Source organism: Sorex araneus, chromosome X, assembly GCF_027595985.1.
Source record: "Sorex araneus isolate mSorAra2 chromosome X, mSorAra2.pri, whole genome shotgun sequence".
Lineage (NCBI taxonomy): Eukaryota > Metazoa > Chordata > Mammalia > Eulipotyphla > Soricidae > Sorex > Sorex araneus.
Window position 1 is genome coordinate 21261009 of NC_073313.1, and position 21193 is coordinate 21282201.

Sequence of the window (21193 nt, forward strand, 5' to 3'; positions counted from 1 at the left end):
AGGCCTTCTTTAAGTCAATGAACGTTAGACAGAGTGTCATCTTGAACTCTCGCGAAACTTCAGTGAGTTTGGTCACTGTGTGGATATGGTCTATCGTGCTGAATCCCCTTTGGAACCCGGCTTGCTCGCATGGTTGTCCTTCGTCTAGTGTTCTGCCTATTCTATTCAGGATGACATGAGTGAACAACTTGTAGACGACAGACAACGGGCAGATTGGGCGATAATTGCTGATGTCATGGAGGTCTCCCTTCTTGTACAACAGAACGGTCCTACTAGTTTTCCACTGAGATGGAACCTTGCATTCAGACAGGTAGTGTGTGAAGAGTCGGGCCAGTGTATTGATGAGTACTGGCGGCAGATTCTTCAGGTGTTCAGGTCTGACCTTGTCCGGACTAGGTGCTATACGCGTCTTTACCAACGAAATGGCATGTCGGATTTCAGAAGGGAGAACGTTAAAACACTTAATAAAACACTTAATACCCATTATTCCTACACCAATTTGATAGGTTTCAAATTTGGTGTGAACCATGGTAACACCTCTAAGGGTGATTGGAGGCTGCCCTAAAAGCCTCCGTCCCTCTTGGAGAGCCCGGCAAGCTACCGAGAGTATCCCGCCCGTACGGCAGAGCCTCACAAGCTACCCGTGGCGTATTTGATATGACAACAGTAGCAACAATTGACCTCATTCACCTGTCACCAAAAGAGCCCCCCATATGGCAGCATTAAGAAAGATGAGCAAGGAGAGGCTGAAAAAATCTCGAGGACGACCTAGACTGCCAAAACAAAGAAAGACTAAAATGATTGTCTGTACTTTCAACGCACGGACACTGGCATCAGAAGCATATTTCAGTATACACATTTCAAAATGTATTTTGGAAACATATTTTAATATAATCTCAGTTTTAAAAAATAATTTTTCATTTATTTTAAAAATTAGACCACTTTAATATTCTGAGAGTGAATTAGAAGCACTTTTACTTGTTAGCCGTATGCTGCATAGATCTTAGAATCATGGGGTTTGGACATTAAGCGCTATCTTGTTAAACTGATTTTACATTTGTAATTTTTTTTTTGCTTTTTGGGTTACACCCAGCGATGCTCAGGGGTTACTCCTGGCTTTGCACTCAGGAATTACTCCTGGTGGCGCTTGGTGGACCATAGTGGATGCTGGGAATCGAACTTGGGTTGGCCACATGGAAAGCAAATGCCCTACTCGCTGTACTATCGCTCCAACTCTACATTTTTAATTTTTGTAGATGACTGGACATATTTTCTCAGTGTACAGATTTGAGATACTGATTTGGATCTGTCAATAAAAGCAATTTTTAAATATCACAAGATCATTAATTATTTGTAATTTAGATGAGAAAATGTGTAAAGTCACTTGAGGTTCACAAGTATATAATTTTTAAAGTGGCATGATTTTATTGTAATATTAAAAACATATGTTTTTGTTGTTGTTATTGTTGAACATATTTTTGGGGGGCTGGAGCAATAATACAGTGGGTAGGGCGTTTGCCTTGCATGCGGCCAACCTGAGTTCGATTCCCAGCATCCCATATGGTCCCTCAAGCACTGCCAGGAGTAATTCCTGAGTGCAGAGCCAGGAGTAACCCCTGAGCATCGCTGGGTGTGGCCCCAAAAGCAAAAAAAAGAAAAGGAAATATTTTTAAAAATTGTATTGAATCACTGTGAGACAGACGCTTACAAAGCTGTTCATGATTAGGTTTCAGTCATCCACTGTTCCAACACCCATCCCTCCACCAGTACATTTCCCAGCACCGGTGTCCCCAGTTTCCCTTCTATCATCCCCACGCACCCTGCAACCTGCCTCTATGGCAAGGACTTTACCTCTTTCTTCATATATATATATGTATATATATATATATATCTCTTTCAAACCATATGTTTTATATTTAGTTTATGCTTTAAATATAGCTGCCAAGGTCCCTCTTATATGGTGGTATCATATAGTGGTATAAGTAAATTAGGGACAGTTGTTGAGATGCAAAATAAATCCCTCTCTTATTTCTACCCTGTGACTTGGGATGTGTAACTTACATGTTCTGTAATGTCAAAGTGATTCTGTCATTGGTGACCTAGGAGGTGCTTTATTATTCCCTTATATAGATAAATCTTGAGAAAAATCAAGTAAATAATAACCTGCTCTATATTTTGTAATAACACCAAGACATAATTTCTCAAAATGCCATGGGCTGAACACACTTTCCCCAGTTCTGTTTTTAGATTGTGCACTTATTTAAAATTTTCCTATATATTCTGATCAGGTAATATATAAAATATAAATTAATGCCTAAGTTTTTTCAATTTATTCCAAGCACTACTGTCAGTCACTGTACTTTAGGCCCTAGTCCCACTACTTCAGACTTTGAGAGACAGTATTCAGCCTCATTTCTACGCTACTTATTGGACATACAGACATGGAACAAAGTATTACAGTATAATGGAGGGGGCGCGTAATGAGAATAAGAATTACAGATATGGAGCGTATCTCAGTCTAGAGCTGTGTCTCCAAAGATTTTTCTTGCATTGGCCCCCTTCCGACCTTGATTTAATCCTGTGCCCTCTCATCCTACCAGTAGACCCCTACTCCTCTACCATAGCCCCAGACTTTTGCGATTTTTACATGTGGCCCTCTTGGAATATCCATGGGTCGGGGGCATATGGCCCCAAGGTGAGACATGCTGCTCTAGAGGAATGCAAGATCCAGGTCAGAAAGGTCCTTGTACACGATTCAAAGGAGTTCAGGTTTTACTGCCTTCAGTAAGAACAAATAAACATTGAAAACTTTGAAGGTAGAGAGCAGTATCAGAAGTTTTCAAGACTTGATTTAAGAGCAAGAATAAAGAGAAGAAAGGATATATGCAAAAGGCATTTCAGAGGACCAGTTGCTAGGACATGGAGGTTGGTTGACTGCAATGATATAATAAAGATGGTAGGTAAATCTAAGAAAACACCAGTACACTGGGTTTTTACATTGGAATAGTTAGTAGCGCTTGTCATTGAGACTGTAAATACAACAGGGAGGCTTCACTATGTGGAGGGGATAAAGAAGAAAAGATAATTAGATAAGTTTGGAAGTAGAGGACTCTGCCAATGAGCAACTTCATGAAATAGGCAACCAAGAGAACTGCTGCAAAGAGGTAGTTGCTTGTGAAATTTAATAAATTTGCCAACAACAGATGCAACATACTGATTATTTTTCTCCACTGCAGTCCAGGTTGATTAAAAGGACTAAACTAGTCCAGAGTTGAAATAGTGTTAACTTTTGACTTGATAGAAGTTAACACTTTATTTTCTTCTGTTGGGTTCAACTTTTATTGATTCTGGTCTTCCATATTTTTCTTACTAGGTCTTGATGACTGTCTGCAGCAGTATATAAAGAATTTTGAGAGAGAGAAGATCAGTGGGGACCAACTGCTACGCATTACACATCAGGAGCTGGAAGATTTGGGGGTCAGTCGCATTGGTCATCAGGAACTGATCTTGGAAGCAGTTGATCTTCTGTGTGCATTGGTAAGGACATAAAACTGGTGTAAAGGAAACGTTTCCTCTTTTAAGTGTTAAGTGTTTATATTGGGACTTTAAAAATCACATTTCACTTTTTGCCTCTTTCCTTAAAAACAACTTAAGTGCATGTTGAACAAAACCCTAATTCTCCATCAACTGGATGAAAAATTCATTGAATCCTGTATATTAAACAAGTCATATGACAAATGAAAGAGGTTTATAATTCATCTGGTGTTACTACATGATAGCTATTTATAAAACATAAAGTTCTTAAAGTCACAACAGTACTTAGGATATGTAAATGTGTAACAATTACTGAGTTTTTTCTCTTTTAAAGGTTTTCATTTAGTATCACAAATTCTAAGTAACTCTGTTTTTAAAAATTTATTTCTTCAGTACTAAAATGCTAGTCAGATGTAAAATCCAGTCCTTGCCCTTTTGAGAAGCCTGGTGGTGACAGTGATATAAAGATACTATAAAGTTATATACTATAAAGTTTTATAAAGACACTCGTGATACTAGTGCATAATTACAAAAATAAAAGAATGAACTTAGTATCAACACAGAATATCAAATTATTAATTTAGGGGCAAGGGATATGTTTAAAAGTCTAGGTTGCATGATTTGTATGCTAGAGGCCTGAGGTCAGTCCCCAATACTTCATGGTCCCCTGAGCACTGTTGGGTCTTCTCCAAACGGAATTGTGAGCTCTGACTAAGATAGATGGGATCCTATCTGAACAATGTAGTGGATGTAGGTAGAAAAAAATAGAGGGAAGGGTCACTGTCACTGTCACCGTCATCCTGTTGTTCATTGATTTGCTCAAGTGGGCACCAGTAACGTCTCTACTGTGAGACTTGTTACTGTTTTTGGCATATTGAATATGCCACAGGTAGCTTGCCAGGCTCTGCCATGCAGGCGGGATACTCTTGGTAGATTGCTAGGCTCTCCGAGAGGGATGGAGGAATTGAACCCGGGTCGACCTCATGCAAGGTGAATGCCCTACCCTCTGTGCTATGGCTCCAGTCCGGAGGGAAGGATATTACAGTAAATAAAAATTAATACATAGACACCCAGTAATATGTATGGTGTGTTTTAAAAGTTGTTAGCTATTGAGATTTATAAAATGGGTAAAATGAGCAGAAAATGGGCTTTAAAAATACAGTAGGGCCAGACTTTAAAGAACCTTATTTGATAAGATATTTGTATTTCATTAGCAAATCATTAAGCAAATGCTTATTAAAATATGTTTTAAATGCTTGCCTTTAAAAGGGTAAATAATAATAGTGAAAACAATGGAATGTCATGAAATCACATGATTTCTGGGAAAATGTGTATAAGGAGATTGGTTAGGAAGTATCTGAATAATCTATTTCAGCAATGATTAGAATTTAAACTAAGAAATAGAGATGTGTTGAATATAATGGGTGAGATAAAGGAGAGGGTTGAGAAAGATACCATCTTTTGTAGTTACAAAGATAGGAAAGATGCATTTTTAATAATGAAAATAGGTTAGAGTAGCAAGAGTAAACTTCAGGAGAATATAAATGGAGATTTGACTTTGTTGACTTTAAGTTATCTGAGTTACCCAGAAACAGATACTCATCTGACAGCTGAACAAAGGGATTTGATCTAAGAAGTAGTTGAAGATAGGATTTGGAGTGTTAAGGATACAAGCATTGAATCCATATATATGGCGATCACCCAAGAAGACTCTGGAGGATATGAAAGACAAAAAAAAGCATTTCAACATCCACAGAAGGAAAGAAGAGGTTGCAGAGTGGTTATAAAAGCATGAAGACAGTTATAAAAGAGCTGTCACCAAAGCAGTGGGGAGTGTTATTTTCATTAAATATCATCAAGAATGGCATTAAATTTCCTAAAATGCAATAGGAAATAAGCAGGTGCAGGGGAGGGGGACCTATTGAATACAGTTTTCTAGAAGAGTAAACTTTGACGCCATTGTGATTGTCTAGTACATCCCTCTTAATGGTCGGCCTTACCTTCATTGTCATTTCCTCAGAAACATTCTCTGATCATTCCCTCATCCTTGACCGATCTAAAGTTAGTTCCTTGTTGTGATTCGCTCTCTTAACCACTCACACACACATGTCTCATTTTATAAAGACTTATTTACATGTGTAGTTACCAGTTTGGCTGCAGCGATAGCACAGCGGTAGGGCGTTCGCCTTTCACGCGGCCGACCCGTGTTTGATTCCTCTGCCCCTCTCGGAGAGCCCAACAAGCTACCAAGAGTATCGAGCCCGCACGGCAGAACCTGGCAAGCTACCCGTGGCGTATTGGATATGCCAAAAACAGTAACAAATAAGTCTCATGATGAGAGACGTTACTGATGCCCGCTCGAACAAATCGATGAGCAATGGGATGGCAGTGACAGTTACCAATTTAATGTCTGTTTCTTCTGCTAGTAGGAACATTTTTGGAAAAGTGACTGTAGTTACTGAACACATACTGTGTGACAAAAGTGCCTGGCAATAGTGAAACGCTGAGTAACTGTTTTATGAAAGTGGCAGTGAGACACTTGACACCATTTTCACATCATACGAAGACCTTATTTTCCTGTTCCTGAGACAAGAGAAATAAATTTAGACCAGAACATGCGCTTACACGTCATCCCTTATTTGAATCCAAAAAGAGGCTAAAAGATAGTACTCGGGCAGGAGTCCACAATGTTTCATCATCCTGTCCTACAAATCCAAATTAACTGACCATGAAGAAGCAATAGAAGTGGGCTGGGGAAAGCCATGTTGTCTGACAGTCTCCTACTTGCCCTTTTTGGGTAATAGTAATAGTTGGTGTGTCAGTACTTGAAGTCCAGTATATTTTTCATATGCAGGGCTCCACATAAATGACCCAGTTCCATACTTGGCTCCCACAATGGCGTATTGAATAAAGAAGTTTAATGATTGCAATGTTAACTGCAAATAGTTCTTTAGAGCTGAGAACTTTGAAGTTTGGCCCACAAAACCAAGACTGCTGACCTAAAAGTCACTTAAAATTATGAGGTCATAAATGAGTCCTAAACCATTTTGATGTTTGAGCATGGAGCTATAATAAATCTCTTCATATGTTAAATGTTAATTCCTTTATAGTTCTGCATTTAAGCAACTGTGGTGTTGCATCATTTTCTTGGGAAAAATAAATAAAAATATAAAGTTGTTATTTCCATTGTGTAGTGGGCAGTACATTGGTTACATGTCCCTAAGAAAGCGAATATTAAACTACCTTTTCACTGCTTCCCAGTGACTGCGAGTCAGAAGTGTCAATAATCTTTTAGTCTATGAAACAGGTGTTTTACAGTAAATATTACGCAAATTTTTGAACAGTGAATTCTGATTTACTTTTGCACACAATTATAAAATGAGGCAATATCCCTTACCTGCAAGCTTAGTTGATGCAACTATGATGGGAATAGGGAACTATTATCTTCTCTCTTTGAAGCTGTTATGTGTCTGGTGTCCTTTTTACTTTTTTCCCTCATGTACTACATTTATGTCTTTCAAAAATCGTATATACAAACTCAAAATCACTGCCATTTGGAATACATAGATGAGAAGGTATATTCTCTGCTCTTAAGCCGTTTGTAGTTCAGTAAAGAAGACATCAATCTTTACAAGAAAATAAAGATTTAAAGAAAATCCCAGGGGAATTCAGAAAGACGTGAAGAGATCCAAGAAATGTAGGTAGTATTTCCATTAGAACTTACAGGATGAGTAGATGTTTGTCATACCAAAATATGGGGATTGGGCTTATCTAGGCAGAAGGAATATCATGCATGAAGAGAGCATAGTGAGAGTTTAGAGTGTTCACAGGAAACTTAGAATTTTGATTTCGTTGACAATAAGAAGTAATGATAAGAAAGATGACTTAAACTTTGTATGACAATATTCCTTGCTTAGACTACTTTGATTCTACAAAATGCTTTCTATCCAGTACTTAGCACATAGCAGGTGTTAAATAAATGTTTTATTACTGAATAAAGTTGTTTTTCTGCAGAGAACTATAGTTTTTCCCACTTGTTCACATAACCTGTGATTGAAGTTGTGTCTTTTGAACTATGGAGTATTTTTATCTGCCTTGTCTAACTTATTCCTAATGGGAAATAACTGTTAGGACAGCTGATGAAAATCAAAGGTTATTTAATAAGTTTTTAACTTGTGTAATATAAATAAAGTACCAATGATATTTTTATACCAAGTTATTCTAGAAAGAACCTTCAATATTTAATGGTGTATTAGTTGTCTCTATCTATTAACACTATCATTTTGTGCTTAAATAGCACAGACTATTAATTGAAATAGTAAAGCATAAATAATATATAATTTAAGGCATAGGTCTTCACTTAAGGCATATACTTTTTATTGGGAGGTATAAGTGAACTGTTCGTGACAGGATAAAAGTCATTTTATTTCATCCTTCAGTGCTTTTCATATAATAGATATTTACCTTGAAAATTATGATATATACTATTTCTAGGATATGTTTCTTTGAGACATACTTGCTTGGTATATCTGCAAAGAGTTTATTTCTAAAATTCTTTAACTAAATTCTTTTTAGGACATTATTTATAAAGCAAAGTATTATAAACCTAAACACGTACTACATGATGCATTCAATTACGAGCTCAAATAAAATAACATTCTCACTGTAAACTATGTAGTGCTAGGACTGAATACTTTCAGTTAAGAGCTTAGTGAGAATTTGTCACTAAAGCCAACTTAATCTCAAATGTAAAATGTTTTTCTTTGTTTCTCTCATATTTTTTGGTGTGTGAATGGGAATATAATAGTATGGATTTAGCAGCAATTCCTTAGGACTAGATTCAATTAGTCAAAAGTCAGGAATGGTTCCTGGCACACTTGTATTGGCCAAGTAAATGACCAAGTAGGGCAAACAAAATAGCTGTGTATATTTCGTGTCCAATTATTGTTTTCTTGACTTACTACTTCCTATACAAAAATTAATGCCCTAGTTTCTCTTTTTAATTGCATACCCAGATTTTTTTTTAAAAAAGCAGAATGCTTCTAATGAATGAAACCTACATTTTACTTTTTTGATTTTGTGACTAGACCCATTTGTGCTCAAGAGTCACTCCTGGCATTGCTAAATGTGGGGACCATAAATGGTGCTGGGGATCAACACAGGTTGGTCACATGCAAGGCAAGTGCTGTACCTGCTGTGTTACCTCCCCAGCCCTCCAAAACTTGCAATTTTGAAAATTGTTACAATACTTTTCATCTTCATACCTCTGATCAAAACAAACGTTTGCCTCACTTACTTTAAATGGTATGTGTCATTTACCACTGACAAAAATCCATCCACTTTAGAAATAGCAAGCAGGTATCTGTTGTCAGTAATTAAATATTAGCTACTTAGATTGAGAATTGTAATGATAAAAACTGACTTGAGAGAGCAGTTAATCCATCCCATTTGTTAGGATAGTACTACTTATACACCGTTTTTAAGCTAAGCTTCTAAAATAGTTTTGTTTTTTTATATTTCTAGAATTTTTAAAAAGTACTTTTAATCTAGCTGTACTTGTACAGGATGTTTCAAGACTTCCTATCCACCATCCTCTGATATATATATATATATATATATATATATATATACATACATATTTGGACTCTTTTTGCTCTCTAATTCTTTTTGGCCTCCTTTTCTACCTCTTCTCCAAAATTTTATAGTGCCAGGAACTGAAGCCAGGGCATCACACATGCAAGGCAAGTGAGCCACTGCCTAGCTACATCCCTAGCACCCAGGATATTTATTTATTAGTATTCCACATAATGATTCTTAAGAGTGTTCTTTCAGGTTCTGCCTAAAATGTTTTTCTATTCCCTAATTTTTCCCCTTTTCCACCACATTTAGTGATGCTCAGAGCTTACTTCCGGCTCTGTGCTAAGGGATAACTCTTGGTGGTGCTCAGGGGACGATTAGAGGTGCCAGGGATTAAACCTAAGTCAGCCATTTTCAAGGCAAGCTCCCTGTCCACTGTACTACATCTCTGATCCCTAATTCTTGAATTTTGTTGAATAATTTTATGGTTAAAGTTGAAGGATTCAGAGCGTCTACTTTGCCTTCAGATTTTAAGGTCAGGATTGTTTTAAAATCACCTCGTCATTAAGTTAGCCAGTCTTTCTTAAGAACTCAGTTAACTTTCAGATTTTAATTGCAACTTACAGTGTTTTCCTCAAGTATATTTTATAACCCCTCAAATGTTTCTATTAATAATTTTTTTAAATTTTAAAATATTTCTCATATGACCCTTCTCTGCAATAATTTGGAGGCAAAGTGGGTGAAATAATAAATATTGTTAGAAACTAAGAAGTGAGATAAGACTAAGAAAAAGAAGGAAGTACACTTAACAAAAGGTCTCCATGATTTCTTTTTTTTTTAACTTTTTAATTAAATTTTATTGAATCGCCATGTGGAGGGTTACATAGTTCTCAGGATTATGTCAATTATACAATACTCAAACACCCTTCCCTTCACCAGTGCCCCTATTCCATCACCAACCACCCCAGTATACCTCGCCCCCCCCCATCCCCGCCCTTGTAATTGATAAGTTTCACTTAGTTTAGCTTTATCTTGGTTACATTCTGTTTCAACACATTACTTGCTATTGTTGCTAGGGTTTCAAGCAAGTCCCATTGTTTGTTACATAACTTTTCTATTTTTTTCCCCCCTCGACCCGCGCCACCGAGTTCACGCCTGTTTAGTATTCACCATGCTGCCTGACAAAGGAAAAAAAACCAGAAAAGATGGTTATTCATGATTTCTTTAAATGTCTTTCACATAGCAAAATTAAAACTCAACGTAGTTAAAGAATTTGTCTTATAAAAAGAAGAAAGTATTTTAGTTCTTCTGAAGAATCTGAGTGTTTCCTTATGCCAAATTATAATAGAAACTTCTTACGGGAGTAATTATAAAGGTCAAGAAAAGCCTTTTTATATATAATTTATTTCTTTTTTCTTTCACCTTTATTGTTGGAATGTGCTTATTTTGGTTAACATTGGATAGAAACTTTCTTCATTTGGACAGCTAATAGATACTCAAAAGTAATTATTATAATCTTACAAGTAGCAGAATATAGATTTTGGTTCAAGAAAAAAAATATAAATCTTATAATCTTTATGCTTGGATGCAAAGTTCTTATATTTGCATGTCCACATTAATTCTTTATACAATTAAAAATAATAATATATTTATCTGACATTTCCCTCTAGCCTTCATTTCTGACTAATGCTCAGTTAGAAATCTTTTTCATTTGGTATTATTAACAATATTTCCATTGCTTGTAAATAGTAAATTATGTGACAAATTATGATGAATGAATTAAATATTAAATTTAAGTATATTTTGTCTCTGTCTAATCTAGAATTATGGCTTGGAAACAGAAAATCTGAAGACCCTTTCTCACAAGTTAAATGCATCTGCCAAAAATCTACAGAATTTTATAACAGGGAGGAGGAGGAGTGGCCATTATGATGGGAGAACCAGCCGGAAATTGCCTAATGACTTTCTGACTTCAGTTGTGGATCTGATCGGAGCAGCCAAGAGCCTTCTTGCCTGGCTGGACAGGTAAAATATTCCACATTTCAAATAAATAATTTGGTACCATAAGGGATTCTGATTTCATAAGCAATCTGTTTTCAATATAATACTATTTCATGTTATCCTGTGAATTGTTTGGAAAGGAAAAGGGATAGCAAGTAGCAAATGCATAATGATGATTTACCATCACATGTGGAGAGCATCAGATATTTGTCTTCTGTAAAATTAATATCTATGTATCCAGTCCATAATTACTCCCTCATAATTATAAAACACTTTCTCGGCTGGATTGAAGTCATTTTTTGCTGTCATAGCAATATACTGGGACTGGAGCAATAGAGCAGTGGGTAGGGGATTTGCCTTGCACACAGCCAACCCAGATTCGATTCCTCTGTCCCTCATGGAGAGCCCAGCAAGTTACTGAGAGTATCCCGCCCATATCGAATATGCCATGGAGAGCCTGGCAAGCTCTCCATGGCATATTCGATATGCCAAAAACACTAACAACAAGTCTCACCATGGAGATGTTACTGGTGCCTGTTCCATCAACTCGATGAACAATGGGACGACAATGCTACAGTGCTACAGCAGTATACTGATTTGGATCCTTATTTATTTATCTTTTTTCATTGATTTCCATAAAATTCAAATTATGGATAGAGATTTGGGAAGTCAAAATGTGTGTGCTAAACTCCTGTGTATATTAATATTGTACCCTAAAGAGAGTTTCAGAATTAATATTTTTTGCTGTCTTTTCATAATCCTTACAGCCTCCAAAGTTACTGTATGATTTACTCATTTTATTTTTGCTGTTTTTTGTATGATGTATCATTCAAGAGAACAGAGATTTTCAGTTGTTTTCTTCAGTGACACCATAATTTTATAGAATATTTTCTAGCCAGTAACGAGTGTTCAGTAAATATTTCTGAGTAAATGAAGCGAACTAGGATAAAGAATGAGCTCCATGACCCATCACTAAGTACAGATTTCATAGAAGAAATTCACCTTATAGGACAAAAAATTAAGAAGGCATAACAGGGAGACAGGAAAGAATTGGTTAAAAGAGATTTTCTAGTTTTTGTTTTTGGGGACTTAGAGATTTCAATCTTGTTTTTAAGTGTTTTTTATTTCCTTATATTTACGGATAAAATTGTCTTAGTGAAAGTATACAATATGATGATTTGACACACATTGCAAAAAAAAAGATTACCTAATGTGATTAGTTATACAATCACCTTACATACCCTTTTATGTGTGATAAGAGCCTTTAAGGCTGGGGTAAGGGATTTGGGGGCGGGGAAGGATTGGACAGTAGTGTCCTGTGCTACTGAAAGGTAGGATAAAGATTGAAAGGATGAAGTAGACGGGAAAGCAGGAAATGAGTGACTTCACCATACTGGACTTGTTTTACATCACAGGTAGGTAAAAATATAAGACCTGCAGAATTTACTGTTCTCTCTCTTTTTTTATTTACTCTTTGTTTTTATTGCTTTTGAGCATTTGTTTTGCCTTGACTATGTTTCTTTATATGCTGCATATGAGAGAGATCATTCTGTGTCTGTCCCTCTCCTTCTGACTCCTTCACTGAACATGAAACTCTCCAGATCCATCTATGAGGTAGAAAATTTAAAAAGTTCGTCTTTTCAATTTGGAATACTACTATAGCTGAATCGCATTCCATCATATATATATGTACCATAGTTTTCTTTATCCATTCGTCAGTCCTGGGGAGAGTGGGTTATTTCCATGTTTTGGCTGTTGTGACTAGGGCTACAGTGAACTTAGGATTGCAGATTCTAGATTTGTGTGTTTGGGCCCTGGGAGATATATTCCAAGAAGTGGAATGACTTGGTCATATGGAAGCTCAGTTCCTAATACTTTGAGGAATGTCCGTATTGTTTTCCATTAAGACTGATCCAGGCAACATTCCCACCAGCAAGGAAATGGGTCTCTTTCTCCACATTCACGCCAACACTGGTTGTTCTTCTTGATGTATGCCAGTTTTTCTAATGTGAGGTTATATCTCATTCTTTTGATTTGCATTTCCCTAATGACTAATAATATAGAGAATTTTTTCATATGCCTTTTGGCCACTTGTGTTTCTTCTTTGAGGAAGTTTCTGTTCATCTCTTCCCATTTTTGATGGGCTTGAATGTTATTTTTCTTATAAAGTTCTCATTTGACTACCAATATTATGTAACTAATTTTTTTGTTCACCAAAGTCATATCTTACTTACATTTATAAAATATCAAAGAATAAATACTAGAAAAATTATTAGTGACTTGTAGGTAGAATCATTATTTAAGTCCTTGTTTTTAAAATGTATTATTTATGCTAATTTCATTTTAAGTTCTAGAACAGAACTAATCTGTCTTATGTCTTTATTTAAGTTAAGAATATCTTGTTCTTTTTCATTTTTGCTTTAATTCAAAAAATTTAGAACATTAAAATTCCATATAAATTATATTTAGAAAACATTTTTAGTTTTTAAAATTCTAAAGTTTTAAAAATTCTTACACCTGAAATTCTTAATTTTTAACGTAATTCTTAAGTGTTCTTTATAGATTGCCTTTAACTTGGATAATTTGAAATGTCTAATCCAATCATTTATTACCAAGCATTGAATCTTTAATCTTAATTTATTCTTTCAGTACAGAATGATTTATGCCAATTAGTTTAATTAATAAAAATAAACAATGATAAAAGTTATAGCATTAGATTTTTAATGTATATTGGGAGGCACTTGCATGCACAGCACTAACATATGTATTTATTGCATGTTTTATTTTGTGTCACAGGAAGGAGAAAAAATAATAGGCAAAAATATTTATGTAGTTCTAGCTACTGAGCTAGATGTGTTATATTTATCAAGTCATTGCATTCTGGAAGTAGGTATTATTATCCCCAATTTACATGAGATATTAAGTAAGTTTCCTGAAGTCATTCATCTAGCATGAAATTATAATGTGAATCTATTTTTATCTGATACAGAGCCTTTGTTTCTCCTTTATCATGTCCTTTCGTCTTTCTACATATCCTTTTGAAAACTGAATAATTCTAAGACTTTTGAGAAAGTGATTGTTAGGAACACAGTATATATAAACAGATTTATCTGCACTTTAGTAATTCTCCTGAAATACTAAACAAAAATACCTATTTTCTTGTGTTGGCCTTTCTATTTTAATTTGTTTTATGTAATTTAAATTAGAGAAAGTTTATATGAATTTTGCTTTGAAGACATCAGTGAGATATCTTTTAATATCATCTAGATCTTATTGATGTCTATGGCTTTAAAAGAATGTGTGTAGTTGCTATTCAATAATTTTTTTAAACCAACTCCTTACATTTCTTGAATAAAATCTAATGTTAGTAGAGTTTCTTTTCTTCTCCCATTTTAAATATTGACTTGAAATAAGTAACAGATCTTCCCAAAGGAAATGCCTCACAGTTGGTTGCTTTACTGTTTGTTTACAGTGCATGGTTTACTTGTCTATTTTTAACCTATGCCCTGCTGTTTTTCACACCTCATCTTTCTTGCACTTTTATATGGCTTTGCCAAATCAATCTATATTTGAAGGATAACAGATCACACTAGTATTACATACAGTAGCATTAAAAGTTTTCAAATTAGTTGTAAATGCTAATTTGATGAAGTGAAAGTTTGTTTTCCTTTCATGCTTAGTATTAAATCCTAATTAATTAATTCCTAATTAAATAATTCTGAATCTTCCTAAAGTATTTTCCAAGACAATTCTATTTTGAAAGGGCTCACTGAGATTTATGTCATGTCATTGAGAATATTCAGTGTTTAATATTTAATGTTTGAATATTTAAGACATAAATATTAGGGTACCAAAGAAATAAGTATTTTCTTTGAAAAAAAATCTTTGCAGTATTTCACTTTACATAGGATAAAGATCACATTTGTTCCTTCTTCTATTATGTGAAACATTCGAATAAGCCTTAAAGCAGAAAAATAAACAGTCAAAGAAAGAAATCCTCCTCAAATGCTTCCAGATAATGTGGCTCATTATTGCTTGGGCATATTTTTCCTCATGTGCTCACTGCTCTCTCCTGGCATATCTTGTTCCAGTGACAAGTATTTATATTAATGCTGCTACTGCTCACACCCAGCAGAGCCATATGAGAAGTAGTAAGACATTTCCAAATCAGGTTAAATTCTTAGTTTGTAAAAAAAAAATAAGTTAGTATTTCATTTGTTTAGGATAGTTCAAATTTTAAGTGTAATGCTTCTGTTTAAAAGACAAGGAAAATATGATTTTTTGAGGAATATTAGACACTAAAGAGTCACTGTATCACTGTAACACTGTCATTCTGTTGCTCATCGATTTGCTTAGGCAGGCAGCAGTAACGTCTCCATTGTAAGACTAGTTGTTACTTTTTTTGGCATATCGAATACACCATTGGTAGCTTGCCAGGCTCTGCCATGCAGGCGAGATACTCTCAGTAGCTTGCCTGGCTCTCCGAGAGGGGTGGAGTAATTGAACTCGGGTTGGCTGCGTGGAAGGCAAACGCCATGCCTGCTGTACTATCGCTCCAGTCCAGACACTTAAGATTACATTTAATAATAGTCTTCTCTTTAAAACTATGCTACTGGGACTGGAGTAATAGTACAGCAGATAAGGCGTTTGCTTTGCACGCAGCCGACCTGGGTTCGATTCCCAGTATCCCATATGGTCCTCTGAGCACCGCCAGGAATGATTCCTGAATGCAGAACCAGGAGTAACCCCTGTTCATTGCCAGCTGTGACCCATAAAGCAAAAAAAAAAAAACTATGATACTTCCCTGATACAATTCATTAACACAGGAATCAATGTAAACAGTTAAAAATCATTTAAAATGTTGAATATAATAATCATGGTACAAAAATCATTATTTTAATTTGAATTTTATATGAAAAAAACATTTTGAAAATTTTTAATTCACTTAAGTTATTTAGAACATAAAACTTGATAAATAGGTTAGTTTTTCACTATATCATTCATTGTACATACATAAACATTATAAAAGTAAAACTTGGAAATAAAAAATAAAAGACAAGGAAAAGGTTTTTTTGGGGGGGCGGTATTGGGCTGTGCTCAGGTCTCACTCCTAGATCTGAGCTCAGGCATCATTGCTGGCAGAACTCTTGGAGGGCAGGAGCCATTTGAGGTGCTGGGACTGAACTCGGGTGAGACACATGCTGGCGAAGTGCCCTACACACTGTACTCTCTCTCTCTAGGCCCAAGAATAATTTTTACAGGTCATAATCCTTTGTACTAGAATGAAATAAGAGCTTTATTCTGCAACTTCTGGCATCAGAAATCTTTCCTGCCATAAACTTAATTTTCTTTATGTTGAGTCGTCCTGTTCTTTTTTGTAAGTAGCCTGAGATCTTCAGGTTAAGGTTTCTTTAGAATTTCTGTTGACTTAAAGTCAAATTACTCCCTTAATTTACTTTTTAGCTTATTGTGTACGGTTAAACTATAGAGATGGATTTCTTTTTATTTTTTGTTTTGGGACTACACCCTGCTGTTCTCAGGATTTACTCCTGGCTCTGTTGTTAGGGATCACTCCTGGTGGGGCTCAGGGGACTATATGTCATGCCAGGGACGAAAATGGGTCATTGTGCAAGGCAAATGCCTTCCTTACTCTGCACTACACAGAGACATTTTTAGCTCAAATGGTTATTAATTCATGATTGAATCATCATCCTCAAAGAGTAGATTCCTATATGTGAGCTTTCTTTTAATTATATAGATGTATGACTAAAATGGTCATGCCAAGTATTAATATCAGCTGGTTAAGAATGGTTTAAGTATCAGTGTATATGATTTCTCTTTACACAAATTAACTATAAGATAAAATCATTAATGTTATTGCTTATCTACTTTTGTTATATGCTTAGTTTCCCCTATCCCCTTCATTGTTGTTGTTGTCAAGGGGTCATACACTTGGTTGGTTGTTGGGCATGCTTACTAGTGGTTGTACACACTTGGTTGCTGTGGCAGTTCCCAATGGTAGTGCCACAAGAATTATGTTCAGTGCAGTTCATGACATGACATGGAGCAATACCTGTATTGAATTCTTGGCCTCACTCCTGCAAGGCAGGCATTCTACCACTGAACCATATCACTGAGCCCCATATGTTTAGATTTTCCCCCTATTAGTTTATCTACTTGAAATTTGAATGAAGAATAAAGTGAGAAATATGCTTTAATATCCAGTTGGCTATAGTCATTCAGTCATTAAATAGCTTTTACATTTTGCATATTTTGAAGATAACATTGAGAATTATGTTGTACTTATCTCACTAATTTTTTATTCTTCCAAGGATCCAAAGCAAATGCCCAAGTACGTAAAGTAAAAACCGATGGTACTAAATGAAAAAAAATAAAAACTATAATGGTAGTTAGGTGCTTTATCAGTACTCTTTAAAGTTGATGAATCTACTTGACAGAAAGTAAGTAAGGATTAGAAAAGTGGAATACTACCGCCACCAAACTAGATATGATTGACATTTTAGGAACATATCATTCAACACCAGAGTACAGTTTTTTCTATGTGTCCGTGAAATTCAAAGCAGAGTAGACTATATGTGCACTATAAAACAAGTTTAAGCATGTTCAAGTGCATTAAAATCCAAGGGTTTTTTTTAGACCAAAATGGATTCAAACTAAAAATCAAAAAGTCAACTTCAAAGTAATCCTTGAATTAAAGAGAATGTCTCAGGAATTTTTTTGAAAGTTCATTAAACAAGATAGAGAAGGGAACACTATGAATGACAATGATAGTTGAAAATGGTCACTCTGAATAAGCACTGCATGGTGAAAGTAGATAAAAGAACACAAAGTGATAATCTCTCAGTATTTGTATTGCAAATCATAATACCCAAAAGGATTGAGACAGGGAGGGGGGAGGGGGAGAGAGGAAGAGAAAAGTCTCTACCATGGTGGGGGGCGTGGCGGTGGGAGAGTAACTGGAAACATTGGTGGTGGGAAATGTGTGAAGGAATAGGTGTTGGAACATTGCTTGACTGAAACTCATTCAAGAACAACTTTGTAACTGTGTATCTCACAGTGATTCAATTAAAAAGGAATAAATCATAATTTTAGTGTCACCTAGAGAAGGGAATTTTGAAAGGTAAATCTGTAAAACTGAATCCTTGTATCATAAAACTATGCAACCAGATATTTAAGTTTCATTCTCAGGATAGTACAAAAATAATTGCTAAGTTTTAAGTCCAGCAAAATGGAAGCATTCTAAAGAAATTATTTTCAACCTTTTTGTATCTATTAACCAGTAGCTGGAAGTCACTCACTGTCATAGAGCTGCTGTACAACATTGTGCCTCTAGTTAAAAATACTGTCTTGTGCACTTCAAACTTTGTTAAGAGGGTATATCTTATATAAAATGATCTTATAACAAGACACAATTAAATAAAAATAGGATAATAGTTAAGAAAATAAACTCAAAGGAGAAAGTAATAATGGAAAAACAGCAATCATTGAAACTGAAAACAAACATGGTAGAGCAATCAAAGTCAAAAGGATAATGAAGAAATCTACAAATAATTTATGTACACATAACCTTGACAGTGTAGATGAAATTGACCTGTTTATTGAAATTTACCCCCCATGAAATATAGATAATCAGAATATTTGTTTTAGTATTTAAAGTCATCATATTGTACTGGAAAACCCTTCAGTTTGGGAGGTAAAGTCCCAGGTCAGGTGATTTCTCCAGCGTTTAGGCTAGAGGGAGTGTGTGTTGCTGTATGTATATGCTTCCAGGGATCAAACATAGGCCTCACACATGTAGTTCACGGCTTGATTTGTATTTATTTTTTTAATTATTCCATTTTAATTTCTTCACATGAAATAAGCTTTTTACTTTGGGGGGATGGTCACAACTGGCGATGCTCAGGGCTTACTCCTAGATCTGCACTCAGGAATTACTCCTGATGGTGCTCAGGGGGCCATATAGGATGCCGGGGACCGAAAGCGAATATAGCAGTCTCTTGCCCCTGTGCCTGGCTGTCTTCACTGGGGCCCCTCGGAAGGGGTGGGTTGAGTTTCCCTCCCTGCCCCAAGCAGAGCCCCGGCAGCCGAAGACCTCCAGAACCTAGCCACAGCCATGTTCAAGGCCCCTCTCCACACATTCGGATGAGCCTCACACATGAAGGAACTGGCAGAGGAACCCAGGTGTGCGTGACCTGGGGCTGAGATCTCCAAGCCTGTTTGGATCGGGCCTGGGCCTCTTCCGCCCAGATCCCCCATTTTCCAGTAGCTAGGCGGTCACTCCCAGAAACTGCCTGTGGCGCTGTGTAATCCCACCAATGGCCAACATCCAGACTATAAAACCGAGCTCCCAGAAGTGACATCTTATAGCCTACTTCTCCCTCTCGGAGAACCTGGCAAGCTATCGAGAGTTTCCTGCCCACATGGGAGAGCCTCACAAACTCCCCGTGGCGTACTCATATGCCAAAACCAGTAACAATGATGGGTCTCATTCCCCTAATCCTGAAAGAGCCTCCAGTGCAGCACCGTTGGGATGGACGAGTTAAAAGAGGCTTCTAAAATCTCAGGGCTAGGACGAATGGAGACCTTACTGAGACTGATCAAGAAATTCGATGATCAACAGAATGATGGTAATGATGATGATGATGATGATGATATATATATATATACACCACATTATATATATACATATATAGACTTGTATATATATGTATTGGTTTGTAGTTTGCTCACACACACATATATTGGTTTGCAGTTTTCACATATATATGCAAAACAAACCCAGAAATTTATAAATACTCACATGCCATGCCCCAGAGGAATTTACTTTAGGTATGCAAGATTGCTTCACTAGAAAATGAATCAGTGTAATCCACTACATCAATAGTCTGAAGAGTAAGGGCTGGAGAGACAGTACAGTGATTAGGGCTGCTTTGCCTGAAGCTAACCCAAGTTCAATATCTGGCACCCTCTATAAGCCTAATAGGAGTGGTCCCTGAACGCAGAGCCCAGAATTAAGACCTGAGCACAGCCCGGTGTAGCCTCTAAACAAAAACAAAATAAATATAGCCACCCTATCAGTTCATGTGAAAAAAATTAATATACTACATGATCTCATTCACATATGAGGTTAAAGAAAATCTAAGCTAAGGAACAGACAAAACACAGGAAAACAACACCAAGAACTCAGACCACAGAACTGAAGTTTCCAGAAGAGGAGGAGGCTGGTGGGTTGAAGCCAGGCTCCAGAGAGTTGAATAGACTGTAGTGGAAGGTGGGGGTTATAACAGTAACATATACTTTGAAGAGACATTAACTTGTACCCCTAAGACATCATGATATAAACCAATATTATTTCAATAAAAGTTGTTTCTTCTACAAAAGCATTCAGTGGGATCCTTAACTCATTAATTAGAAAAATTCTCAGCAAAGAAATACCATAGTGTTAATGCTTCAACTTTGTGAAAGAGCATATAGGAATTAAATTAACTGCTTATACTTCATTGTGAAAGACTGAATGTATTCCTTTTATCATTGGAAATAAGGTAAAGGTATTCGCTTTTATCGCTCATTTAATATTCTGATGTAAGTGATAATTAATGTAGTAGGCAAGAAAATAAAAGGCATAGAAATTGGAAGAGAAAAATAAGGGGTTTTATTGTAGATAATGAGTGTGTGTAGAAAGTTGCAAGAAATCTACAAAATGTCTGTTTGAAGTAGTATGTGAATTTAGCAAGGTTTGGAGGATTTAAAATCTATACAAAAATTTAATCATTTCCCTAGCAACAAACAATTGAAAACCTTGGTATAATTTATAGTTGATCCAAAAATAATGAAATGTCTACACATAAATTTATCAAAATGTCTCCAGGGCAGTGTGGAAAATGTAACAATTAATGAAATTAAATAAAGCCTAAATACATGAAGAGACTTACTGTGTATAGTTTGGGGTAGTACGCTACTAGAATTGTCAAGTCTCAGATCTCCTTGCAATTTAATGGAATTCACATAAAAACCTCAATAGTGTTCTTTTTTTTTTTTTGGCTTTTTGGGTCACACCCGG

At 35.9% G+C, this 21193-nt stretch overlaps 1 protein-coding gene across 5 annotated transcripts in view; it reads left to right on the plus strand.

Annotated features, from left to right (window-relative positions):
* The window catches only part of CNKSR2 (connector enhancer of kinase suppressor of Ras 2), a 266721-nt gene that overhangs the window by 39534 nt on the left and 205994 nt on the right, over positions 1 to 21193 (plus strand). For all 5 annotated transcript variants that reach the window (XM_004612236.2, XM_004612237.2, XM_055120826.1 and 2 more), the window contains exons 2-3: positions 3374 to 3537; positions 10934 to 11136. In XM_004612236.2, coding sequence (XP_004612293.1) covers positions 3374 to 3537; positions 10934 to 11136 — 367 coding nt within the window. The remainder of the gene's footprint in view (positions 1 to 3373; positions 3538 to 10933; positions 11137 to 21193) is intronic.